The sequence below is a fragment of the Clarias gariepinus genome, chromosome 7 (genome assembly GCF_024256425.1).
Source record: "Clarias gariepinus isolate MV-2021 ecotype Netherlands chromosome 7, CGAR_prim_01v2, whole genome shotgun sequence".
In the NCBI taxonomy this organism is placed as follows: domain Eukaryota; kingdom Metazoa; phylum Chordata; class Actinopteri; order Siluriformes; family Clariidae; genus Clarias; species Clarias gariepinus.
In genome coordinates, this window is record NC_071106.1 from 19,436,069 (window position 1) to 19,449,177 (window position 13,109).

General features: G+C 37.6%; 1 protein-coding gene across 3 annotated transcripts; it reads left to right on the top strand.

Moving 5' to 3' along the window:
* The first annotated feature begins 6,068 nt into the window (after nt 1-6,068).
* Nucleotides 6,069-12,483, top strand: skor1b (SKI family transcriptional corepressor 1b). Of its 3 annotated transcripts, XM_053500685.1 has the most exons (9): nt 6,069-6,216; nt 7,276-9,028; nt 9,534-9,621; nt 9,725-9,835; nt 9,959-10,030; nt 10,599-10,673; nt 10,901-10,975; nt 11,573-11,638; nt 11,887-12,483. In XM_053500685.1, exons 2-9 carry the CDS (start codon nt 7,286-7,288, stop codon nt 11,979-11,981), a joined length of 2,325 nt encoding a protein of 774 aa, XP_053356660.1. In that variant the 5' UTR covers nt 6,069-6,216; nt 7,276-7,285; the 3' UTR covers nt 11,982-12,483. The 3 variants fall into 3 exon arrangements, with proteins under 3 accessions (XP_053356660.1, XP_053356661.1, XP_053356662.1); XM_053500686.1 differs by lacking the exon at nt 11,573-11,638 and having other exon boundaries at nt 11,884-12,483; XM_053500687.1 differs by lacking the exon at nt 11,573-11,638.
* The last annotated feature ends 626 nt before the right edge of the window (nt 12,484-13,109 follow it).

The following is a 13,109-nucleotide window of genomic DNA, read 5'->3' on the forward strand; positions in this document are numbered from 1 at the left end:
AAACACAACCCTGGCAACTCATGTAATAAAATGTATTGCCCAGTACTCCTCCTCCATTGAAAATATTCATGGACTCAGCATGGGGCAGTGTGATTTCTGTCCCAGTGGGCCTCTATTAGCGCTTGTTACAGTCCCCATGTTTGACCACTAGGTGCAATAGTAACTCTATGAAGCTAAGCGTGCGCTAGTCCATGACTGCTTGTCTGCCAAGCAAACCAACTGAACATTAGCCTCTATCTGTCAAAAAGCAGGATTTTTTTTTAGTGGCTGATCACTTAAAAGATGTAATTAGTATTTCAACAGAATGTTAAAATGCATAATTGTAATAAAGGGCTTGAAGAGTAACATTTGTTCATTCGCTGTAAATGGTATCTCTGCCACCACTGCTGTCTCTCTCTCTCTCTCTCTCTTTCTCTCCTTCTCTCTGAGTGTGCGTGCATGTGTCATAGATACACATATACTGCTACTTCCTAACATTATCTAATGAGGTGATGACCAACCACTTGTTATAATTGCTTCAGAGTACTTTTAATTTTCAAGCTTATTAATCATATGTAGAGTTATTTAAAAATGCATAAATTAATCTTGAATTAAAAAGCTGATCAAAGCCTCAAAACAATTAAAGTGTAAGGTGAGATTTCCCCAGGGCTGGCAGTTTTATTTTAATGGAGTGTTCAGGTGATTATCACACTTTAATATGCAGTCTGTGATTAATGTAGGGCCACTAAATGGATTTTTCTTCCCCTCTTTCTTGCAAAAGGTTAGCATGAGACACACAATAACCTCCCAACTTTGTGTCTGAATAGCTTTTCTCCTCCTCATTCAAACATCAGGTGCTGTCATAAATTGTCCTCATCACTGGTGTCAGGGTGTCTAATTCTTATTAGCACCATTTTTATTTTTTGGCAAAGTCCTACCTTAGAGTTTGATTGTGTATTCCATAGAATACACTGTGTTAAACTGGTTTAAATATCGAAACTTTGTCCACTGGTGCAACTAGTCATGATTTCAGATAAATTACACATGAATTTAGGCTTAGGATAAAACATACATCTTAAAAATGTTAATAATAATTTTGTAAAATATGTTCTTTTTTTCATAATTTAGAGCAAAAGTAAAGTGCCTAGAATGATTGCACTCTGATTATTTATTAGAAGTACATCCAACACGTTAAAGCTGCAGAAACCATAGCTCTATGACCCCCATGTCAGGAGAAACAAGAATCTTTGCTATGTGACTTAATTTTCTGACTTAACATATAGAATTAACCTCACTGCCACTCACAAAACCAGGCCAGACTTTCCAGTGACTTTCCTCTGACACATTCTTAAACAATTTAGTGTTCCCTTTAAACCACAACCAGGGCCAGCATTCAGTTTTACTGTTTCAGTGTTGTGTCGATCCACAGTCCTCATCCCTTCATTCTTACTGACTGTGTCAAGTAGGCTTTTATTGTCATTTCAACCATATACAGTTCAGTACAAAATGAAAATATACAACATAAATTTACAACACAAATTAACAAACACTAACTAGCTAACTAACTAAGAAACACAACTAAGAAACTTAATTAGCTTTAAACACAACTAAGAAACTTAATTAGCTTTCTGAAACAGTTTGTGTTTAAGAAAAGTCCAATAAAGGGTGTGCAGTCCAGCACTTTTGTTGATTGTGAGATTAATAATTACAGTAGACACAGTTAGTGTTTATACTGTAGGTTTGTACTTGACATCTGGCAGCAGTAATAGCTACATTTGAATAATTTAGATGAATTGTGTATTTTCCCATGAGACAGTTTAGCTCCTGCTTAGGGCAAATGATTGACTGTAAAAATTGTTTGGTTCGTTTGGATAAAAAAAAGGAAAATAAGAAGCTAAAAAAAATGTACAGCTAGGAAGACAAATATACAAACAAATAAATAAATAGTTTGTCCATTAATTGGTCGTATTATTTTCATTTGATGATAAGTTGCGTCACTGGTCGTGAGACACGCACTTGTGATTGGCTGATCGTGACTCCCTCGTGTGTAGTCCAGATGTTGTAGTTCCCTAGCTGTCTCCTTTGACCAGTGTGGACAGGGTTAGTGCACAAGGGCACACACTGACAGAAGCCCTACGAGCCAGGCTATTACCAGCACATATTTGTCAATGTCCAGTAATTAAATTGTCCCCGTTTAATTTTCAGTCCACGCGGGTTATTTTGGAGCAATCTTTCCTTAATAAAGGGTCTAATCGAAACGCTATTTTCAAGTGAAACAAAGGAAGCTTTGAGAGGCGGACCGAGAGGACAGAGGAGAAATCAATAAGAAGCCGCTTGCTGGGCCGCTAGTGGAAGTGTATTGGGTTCACGGTGTTATGATCTTGTCACGACGATTTGTTCCCAACAACTGCGTTAGTTAAAGCTTTCATGTTTTAGGCCCCTTAGTGTTTACTACTAATGTTATTAGTACTGATACTTAGGTGGTGTTTCCGATTAGACGCCTGAAAATGTTTAATAAACGCATTCAAGGCTGTTTTACTCCTGATTTCTTGCAGCTCAGACTTAGAAGGATCAGCAGTGTAGAATAAACAGGCTGAAACTGAAAGCAGCATTTTTTCCTTAAAGAGCTGACGTGGTCGTTTTTAAAACAAATGTATAAAATAATGTATAAAAGATAATAATAATAAAGCAGCAATAATAATAATAATAATAATAATAATAATAATAATAATTATTATTATTATTATTATTATTATTGCTGCTGTTGTTGTTTTATTACAAAGGAATGAAATTTTTAAACCAATAAGTTAATTTTCGCCTGTAAAAACACTTTAAGCTATAACCATACGCACGCGCGCGCGCGCACACACACACACACACACACACACACACACAGCTGCCGTAAATCAATTAACACTTTTTGACCAGCAGATTATAGCGCAGTGTTATAAATGTTATCAGAATTAATTAGGTAACACATGGTGACATCTTTTTCTTTTTCTAACCTTTCATTGCCTGTTAGTAGAGTGTGCCGTAAACTGGACAGAGTAAAAAGCATCCTCTTGCTGACTGCGGTAATAACATGGGAAACAACCAGATGCCTGGAGTTTTGGGGGGTGGGTAGAGGATTTTTTTTCTGAGCTGTAGCCGTATGTATATAAATACTACGAAGAAAAAAAGGAAGAGCTCAAAAAAATAGTTTAGTATTCAAATTTGAAACACAAATTGAAAAATTCGGCTCATTCTTTTTTTATGATTTTTTATCATAAATGTACATTTACACATCTTTTGTAAATAACATTATAATTACATTTATAGGCATTTGACAGACACTCATCCATACCGACTTACAAAAGTGCTTTGAAGTTTCCGTCATTGAATAGATTCTTACTACTGGTTACTTGGTTACTAACTAAGTACCATCTTGGGAAGGTTTTTATTTATTATTATTATTATTATTATTATTATTATTATTATATGCCTTAATAATAGCTTACTGAAAAAATATGACTCCGTTTCCAGTTAGTACCATGGACCACTTTCGTATAGATATATGTATGATCTTCTTTCCATACTGTTCAGTTGTGTGTCTCAGCATGACTCATTAATGTCTTCACCTGAGAGATCTCACGCACTCAATCTCTGGGACGAACCTCAACCATAAGATATCAACCATGATGCGTTACCTGTATAATTTAGCAAATTCTAAAATGTTAAGCTTAAAAATGTGCAAAATTGCTAACAAAAGACACGACGTCGCTCTAAAGGCAGAAGTAATTTGAAGCAGTCAAAAATTTTGGCGTTTCGCCTTAATAATTTAAAGAAGGCAGAACTTATATGTTACAAAATTTAACCTATATACAAAATATTCTGCCTAATGTTCGAAATTTAAACGTAAAAACATAATAGCAATAATATTTTAACGCTAAAAAGAAATTAGAAGGGTTGCTTTGTCGTCTCTTTTCTGTCATTAATTAACTGGTAATACGAATGCACCAATCCACCCAATTTTTTTTTTTTTTTTTTTACTATTTTATTTATTTATTTTCTACGTTCTTGCTGATGGTTAATTATTTACCCTATATTAACAACAAAATTTGGTTTTAAATCCACTGTAGATTTGATCTGTATATCTACAATTATTTTAGAGCAAACTCAATAACGGGCGAAAACACACAGGTTCAGTAACCTAAGTGTCAATTTCCCATGATCCTGCATGCAAAAAGGATATCAATGTGCCATTTAACTTACTCCTGAATAATTTAATAGAAGTGAATAATTACAGTCCAAGATGGTAATTATTGTTGGCGAAGAAGAAAGTCTCTTGTTTGTGAAAGTCAATAGCATGACACTGGGTCGGATTACTCCCTCTGCCATCATCAATATTGCAGAAAGCATGGGAGAAAGAGGTGCAGCAAGAAGCGCCTCACACACCACCTGAAACTTATTTACTTTTTCAAGCTGGTTTATACACTGCGGTTTAAACACATTGCATGCATTCCTCCATCTGTATAACAGAGCCAATTCTTCCATTCTCTACATATTTTCTGATTGGTGTGCTAAATCTCACATGACGTGCCTTTAAAATAAATACAAGCCTCATAAGGTCTAAGTGGAGAGCTGAAAGTTTTCCTGGGAAACAGAGCATGTGTGTGCAGGAGAGAGCCCCCACACCGCATCGCTCCAAACCCTCGCCGTTTACCAAGTCCCGCGGCGCACATCATTTCAATAACAATGTTTTATTCTTAAACCAATGCAGATGGAAAGGCTCAAGGCGATGGTGTCATTCTTTTTTTTTTTTTTAAGACTAACTCGTTTATCATTTGTTCGCATTTAATTGAAACAGTAGATATTGTATTGATTAACGACGCATGGCAAAGACAAATTACAATTCTGAAAACGTTTTTGTGAAAAAAAAAATAAGCTGTCGTTAATTATTTATTTGCAATTTGGGAGCTATTTTCAAATTTACCCAGGTCTATATCTTTTTTTTCCCAGGCTGTGAGCACTTTGTGAACTTTAGTTGCCAGTGAGCAATGCTCCAACCCCGGACACTGATCTCCCTGTAGCGCGACACTGTGCACTGATCGCACTATAAATACTTATCAATAATGAATACTCATGTAATACCTACATACTAAGCTAAATCAAATTTTTGTACAGTCATTTAATAAATTAAATGGGTATATTCCGAAAGCCGACCTACTTCCATAAAATTGGAGATATAAAGGTTAAAATGCGTTCCAAAAGTGGAAAGTAACATAATTAAGCAATTGCATGCATAACACCAGATGTGTTAACACAATTTAATCATGAGTGGAAGAAACGACTCTGTGTGTTATTTTAGAAGTAATTTTAAATTTCAGTGTTTAGTTGTCCCTATATTGAGACTTTTTGGAACATGTTATATAATATCAGTTGCTATAATTAGAGAGATAGTCAAGCATTAAAAACAGGATATTATATACGTCCTGGCAGCAATCGATTACTTTTTGGTCAACCATTTTTTGCCAATAAGGTTTTCTAAAAACATCCATCCTAAAGGTAGAGAGAGAGAGAGAGAGAGAGAGAGAGAGAGAGAGAGAGAGAAAGAGCTTAATGTGATGCTTGCTTTACTACATGATGACGACTTGTGATCCTTTTGGAAATCTCAGATCATATTATTAGGATGAGTCTCGGCTAAACTCTCCTACTTTATCCAATCAAACAAGTGAACAAGGTAAGATAGGCTTCTGAAATTAAATAGCCCACTGCTCACATAGCCACACGCGCACAAACGCACGCGCGTGCCTTTAAGATCACGTGGTGAACCTTAAAAAACGTCTCGGGCCTCTGTGACAGCAGCGTCCGTCGTTTCCATTGGTCCCGGAGGCGGATGCTTAATGTAAATACGCGGCGCTAAGTGGGAGTGCCTCGCCATTAGTTTAGCTGTCAGTCGATCTCCGGCGCGCTCGATCCACACACACTGCTTTATGTGATAAAGGCGCGCGCTGGCACGCGGACACAGTGCGCGGACTGCAGCATGCAGAGCCACGCGCTCTAAACTCGCACAGTGCGACTTCACACAGCCGATCACACATATACATGCAGACGGATTTCCAGACTCTAAAACAAGAACAAAAACAAGAAGGAACCACAGAAGACAGAAAATAATAATTAAATAAACACATTTATTTAAAGGAGGTGGCTAGCGAGACATCTACATAAGACTCAGAGCTTCGTTTCTCTTCAAATAAGGTAAGTCTTAATCATAATCTTCATATTCCTCCATATTGTGATTCACTTCATATTTCCCAAATATCACCTTAAAAGCAATTATTTGCACGTTTTATTATTTTTTTAGGTCGTTCATTCATCACATAGAGCAGAAATGTTTTACATTTAAATTGCAATTTAGCGCCGAAAAGTTAATAACGAGATATCTTCTCGTCGCGATGCAGTAGTGCTCATTTCAAGTGTCATTATTACGAATTTACATATATACGTAGCATAACATGATTAACAATAATAATCGAAGGTAAATAAACTTGGAAGTTTTTATTCTTCTGAGAAGCTCCCCTGTATGGTTCAAAGTATTCTTCACCACTTTAGTTCAAAAATTATTCTCACAGTAACTACGTGCTAAAACTACCATACAACAGCCAACACACAAAGCCCACATCCATCCTTAATTTTATAATAACTATTAGCGAACGAACACAATTTAATACATTAAAATGAGTTCATTAAGACTAATTAAGAGGATAATCTCAGTATAAAGATCTTCACTCAGATTCTTTTCATTTGAATTAATGAAGCCTAGAGGAGTGCTTATGTGCTGCTGATGAGCCTTGAATGCCCCACGTAAGTTTCCTTGTTTAGGCTACGAAAATGTTATGTACTTAAGACAATCACTGTTGGCATGGTTTATTCAAGTTATTTATTTATTTATGTGTAAATATTTTATGCGAAGCAGCTAAATGTTGTCTGCCTATTTACTCTTTATATATTTGTATCGAGGCCCTTAAAACTATGCCAGTTTATTATTATTATTATTATTATTATTATTGTTGTTGTTGTTGTTGTTGTTATTATTATTATTTGTAGTCGTAGTAGCAGCAGTATTAGTCTTGTGTCTATAGAGTTGTGTTGTTTAAACAATTATTTTTATTTTGCGTCTGTTGTAGGTTTTTAAGCCCTCTTTTTTGCACACTTGCTATATCAACCTAGAAAATCGATTTTTTTCCCCAATTATATTAACTTTCTATCGTATGTGTCAAAATGTTCTCTTTTGTAACAAGTGTTTGGTGTTCGCAGATTTCCAGGAATGGAATCTATATCGAGCCAGCTATCAGCCGGGAGAGATTCCACCTGTTCACCAAACTCGAAACAGGAGTTGCAGTCCTACACCGGCCCCACACTAAAACCCAACCAAGTCAGTGAGACCTCTCTGTACGGAATACCTATCGTCTCCTTGGTCATAGATGGCCAAGAACGATTGTGCCTGGCCCAGATTTCTAACACCCTCTTGAAAAACTATAGCTATAACGAAATACACAACCGGCGTGTGGCTTTGGGCATCACCTGTGTGCAGTGCACGCCAGTTCAGCTGGAGATCCTGAGGCGCGCAGGTGCCATGCCAATCTCCTCCAGGCGCTGCGGAATGATCACCAAGCGCGAAGCAGAGCGCCTCTGCAAGTCCTTCCTCGGTGAACACAACCCGCCCAAACTGCCCGAAAATTTCGCTTTTGATGTCTCACACGAGTGTGCGTGGGGATGCCGCGGCAACTTTATACCGGCCCGATACAACAGCTCGAGAGCGAAGTGCATAAAGTGCTCGTTCTGTAACATGTATTTTTCACCAAACAAATTCATATTTCATTCTCATCGCACGCCCGAGTCCAAATACACGCAGCCCGACGCAGCAAACTTTAACTCGTGGAGACGACACCTAAAGCTATCGGACAAAAACTCCTCGGACGACGTGACCCACGCTTGGGAAGACGTGAAGGCCATGTTCAACGGAGGCAGTCGGAAAAGGACACTGCCTGGGCATGGGTCTGAGAGTTCATCCCCTATGAAATCACAAGGCGCCGTCAGTGGAGCCCAGGGACGTTCATCTGAGGTGCCCCTTAAAACTCTTCGTTGTGAGGAGGACAGAGCCACTGTGCCCATACCGAGTGGCATCCGCAGTTATCCTGTGATCCCGGTACCTAGCAAGAGTTTTGGGATGCTACAGAAGATTCCGCCACCCCTCTTCCCCCATCCATACGGTTTCCAGGCGTTTGGTCTGTGTCAGAAGAAAGATGATGGTGTGGTAGGGGATCAGAACAAAACTAACTTGCCTGGCGTGTTCTGGCCAGGCGCGAAGGACAGCGCTTACCCTTCATTTCCCATGTTTTGGCCCACGGCAAGTGGCCTGCCCATGGCTCCTTATCACCACGCGCCACCGAAACCGCCTCCCGAGGTGCTTTGCGCACGGCAGCACGAGTTCGATGCGTCGGAGCCGAGCGAGAGGAGCGCCAGCACCCCTAAAGACAGCCTGCAGGAGAACGAGCGCTGCTCCAGCACACAGTCCAGCCGCAACGACGAGGACAAGTCCGGGGATGAGACCAGAACTACGGAAAGCATGCCAAGAAAACCGAGCTATGTCTCGGCCTTCAGGCCTGTTGTTAAGGACACAGAGAGTATAGCAAAGCTGTACGGCAACAGAGGCCCGTATGCGGGAACCAGGCCTGGTTACTTATCACCTGACTTCCTCAGCGAAAGTTCGAGTTATAGGTCGGCCTCTCCAGACGTGGACGACAGCGCGGAGGACCCGGATGTGGACGTGGAGTCACACAAAGTACAGGAAGATGATGAAGAAGAAGAATGCCTACAACTTTCAGTGGACGACCACCACAGCCCACCAGCTTTGTCTGCTCACGTGCACGGCGATGGAGGGAAAAGACAAGGAGAGGAAAATAGCCGAACGGTCGTAGTGAGTGATCCACACACTACACATCCGAGTGAGGCAGAGAAGCAGAACAAGGCTCTACTGGAGAGCAACAAAGCTTCAACTCGTTATGAAGTGAGTATCATGTTCGGCCTGATTCACAAGCATCTCAACACTTTACCGGACACGTAGACAGCAAAATCCCCAAAACAAACTCACTTGTTTGGTCTTTTTTTTTTTTTTTTTGCTTTATAATGCTTGTGTTAGTTTAAAGTTAAATTAAATATAGGTTTAGATTAATGTAAATGTTAATGCGTACTGTATTGACAGTGCAGATATAACCACGATAACTCAACTCAGTCTTACATTAATATTTAATGCTCGTTGTAATGTTAATACGAGGCGATTTATAATTGGTTCCCAATTTGCAAACTAATTCTAGTTACTTCTGTAAGCGGTCCTGTTCATTGTTCTTCCATTGTGGATGTTTAATTAGCCCAAAACAGGCGAGTGGTTATGCAGATTTGGTTTACTATTGAGAATTTGTTATAAATAGTCCGTTTTTCTGCATTCTTGAAAGGGGTGGAGGAAAGAGTGAAATTGCAGATAATTGCCACTAATTGCCTGGTTAATTTTACAGGTGTACGCACATGAAAGGATGGCGCCGCTGTATCAGATGAGTGCCCCGTGTTTCAGCTCGACAGCCACTTATCAGCGCGACTCCAGCGGTAAGCTCTACTTTTAGACTGGCTCGCGTTGTCAACACGCCGCGTACAGCGTCTTACTTTCTACGGAGTTGTTTGTATCTACGTTCATATTTATTTCCCACAGTTAAAGATGCGCACGAGGAGGAGCCGTCATCCACAGTAGAGGAAATCACTGCGCCGAAAACCCTGCACGAGCACAGCGGCGCTGCTGAAGGAGGCGCGAGAGAGCCCGAGGGTGAGAGGAAGCATTCTGCATGGGGGAAATAACTCATTGTTAAAACATTAAATGCCAAAAAAAATAGTTTTAATAAAATACTAATTATAAAAGCATTCACAAAGTATTTTTCTCTGTGTACAGATATGGAAGCGATGCGTAGTGAAAAGGGAAGAGCGTCACAGATTGAAAAAAACATCGAAAACATGGCGAAAGGTATAATAATTATAATAATAATAATAATACTTTGTAACGTGGCCCCTAATTTTTGTTATCTTTACTATAGAGAGTTGACACTGTGATAATCAGATTTTTGTTTTGTTTTATAAATTATAAAGATCTCACCTAATAAAAGCAAATTGAATTATAGTCTGTCTGTAGTCGGTCTACATTTTATATGTATATGTTTACACTTTATATGTATGCAGTGTATCCATTACAGCTCAAGACATGCTGTACGTTTGTGTTTATTATTAGGAAATTATAAACAGAAATTGTCAATCATTATACACAGGAAAAGCTTGATTCATCCACCTTGCTTACTGGGCTACAAGTCTAATTATTATAATAAAATGCAGATATTCTAAAGGCTATTTAACTATATATTTCTACTAATTACAATTCATATATTTCTATGCCATTGTATTTATTTTTCATGTGAGAGCTGGTAATTAATTATTTATCCAGGGTCATTTTGCATAACAGCCTTTACAAACTGCTCTTAAATAACCATCTTGGATAATGCGTGTCGTTGAAATAACTGTTAAACATTTCTCTTCAACAGAAGAGCTGCAAAAACAACTAGTGGAACAAGTGGAGCTGAGAAAGAAGCTGGAACGGGAATTCCAATGTCTGAAAGGTATTTTACCATCTACTTTACATATATTTTCCATTTTAATATGAACAGTGGTTTAATCTTAAACATCCTTTTCTTTATTAAGCCTCATTTCTTTCTCCTTATGCAAGTCTTTATGTTCTAACTGTTCATACTCTCTTTATGAGTAAGAGACCCACTGTAGTATGATTATATTTTTCTTTAATTATACAGTCACCTATAATATTGTTAATTTTTGTATTGCTTCCTAGACAATTTTCAAGACCAAATGAAAAGGGAGCTGTCATACCGAGAAGAGATGGTCCAGCAACTGCAGATTGTTCGAGGTGAGGTCTGATTTCCCCAAAACAGTTTAAATCACATGTACAAAAATGTTCCTAAAAATATTTTATTACATAGCCCAAGTTACATAGACATATTCATAAAGCTGTATTAATAAACAAAACTATTGATGCATGATTTTTTTCGTTTTTTAATCATGTTTCAGTTTATTTTTAGAGTTATTCAAATCCAAATTCAATGTTTTGCAAAAACACATACTATAATTACTATAGTACTACATAAAACCATATAAAAATAACAAAACAAAAAAACCCATACTAAAATGAGAACACCTTTTCTTATTTAATTGTAATGTATATTTACTACATAAAAGGGAATTAAGAGAAATTTAGATATGTATTCTTTTTTCTAGATAATTATGTTTGGAATATCCTCAGTTTTAGAATTCTTTTTTGTATAACAGTAAGGAAAATATCCAAATGAGAAACCCCCACTGCAAATTTGTAGGTAATGAGTTATTTTCCTGACTTGTCTCAGTATCAAAAGTCTATAAATCTGAATAGCTGAATTTGGAGATGGGTAGATGAGGTAGGATAATTGGCCTTTCAGTATCTGAGTCATACTTTGTCTCTCCTGCTCAGACACTTTGTGCAGCGAGTTGGACCATGAAAGAAAGGCTCGTTATGCTATTCAACAGAAGTTAAAAGGTAATCAATGCTTCTAGCAAAAACAAATAATAAAACCCAAGTTAGCCAAACACAAAACTTGCTTAAGGAAGTGCTTAAATAATATTTCTGCAGTGTTGCAGACATTTGCCCTCAGATCACAGATATTTTTTTTAGCCTGAAACATTTTGCTTGCATCATATCACAAGATTTCATGAGGGGTATAAATAGACACACAGATCTTCATAGATATTGTTGTTTTAAGCGATCCATACCCTTTTTCCCAGAAGCTCACGACGCACTCCATCATTTCTCGTGTAAGATGCTGACCCCTCGTCAATGCTCTGGGACCTGTACTTTCAAGCCTCCTCTACTACCACCGTGATGCCTTCCGATTGTCCTTCACAAATACAACTGCTCAAACCAGGGACATTAATATATCAATAAAAACAACATTTACAACCACCAGAATTCAGTTATTGACCTGCAGTGAGCAAGTGTATGGTAGTTTCCTAGGTCTCAAACTTTAATTACTACTAAATAAAAAAGGCTTATTGTATCAACCGTATCATTTATATAAAATATAGCACAATAAGAAACCCTGACATGTTTCACTGAAAATATTATCATCTGTTAAGAAAATAAATTGTAATAGGTGGCTTTGTGCAATGCATATAGTATGTAATATATTTTATTTATTGTGATACTCTTTCTGTTGGTGAAATGTTAGGGCACTTTCTTACATTAGATCCTACACTAATTTATTATTGTATTTTTAACAGTTTTATTTAATCCATGTTGTTCATCAATGTTTGTTCTCATGTGTAAACAATGTAAAATTGATGTAAAGCACTTTAAATAGACAGCGCTGATGGCAACCCTGATGACTGAAATGTGTATTAAAATATCTTGTTAAACTATATGATAACTATTGTCTGATTATACACTGTGCGAATTGTTGCTCTCAATCTTACAGCAAGAACTATTTGCTACGGGATATATTTCAGTGTTTCATAGTATGAAATAACAAATAAAGTGGACATGGACATAGACAGACAGATTATAAGGCATTGGGCATAGTATGCAAATTTTGATTGAGCTCCATTCACACACATACACACACATGTATTTTCAGTTTAATAATAGATATTACTTGGTTATACTTTACATCTTAATTCATGGGATTTTATTAAAGATAATTACAAATATGATGGTCAGATAAATGCAAGAAGATTCCAGTGCAAAATATCACAGGCCTCAATTCAATATGTAGCATTCTTTCTGAATATATCTGTATGCAGATACACTTGTAGTCTACGTGAAAAGGTTTTGTAATTAAACTGAGGATGTGCACGGCTACACAATGTGTCAGACAATAGAATTAGATACTGACTGTGAAGCACCCTTCAAGCATATACAGTATATACTTAGATATACTTACACCTGTCCGTATAGCTCAGTCTGTGCAATTACAGAGATATGTGCTAGCTTCAGTTCTTTTGCTTTCTTACTT

What these genes read in the sequence shown, in the direction of transcription:
- skor1b (XM_053500685.1), top strand. Translation starts at nt 7,286, where the DNA reads ATGGAATCTATATCGAGCCAGCTATCAGCCGGGAGAGATTCCACCTGT. An exon ending in AAGCTTCAACTCGTTATGAA is followed by an intron (nt 9,029 to 9,533) that starts GTGAGTATCATG and finishes TTAATTTTACAG; the next exon opens with GTGTACGCACATGAAAGGAT. An exon ending in GCAACTGCAGATTGTTCGAG is followed by an intron (nt 10,976 to 11,572) that starts GTGAGGTCTGAT and finishes TCTCCTGCTCAG; the next exon opens with ACACTTTGTGCAGCGAGTTG.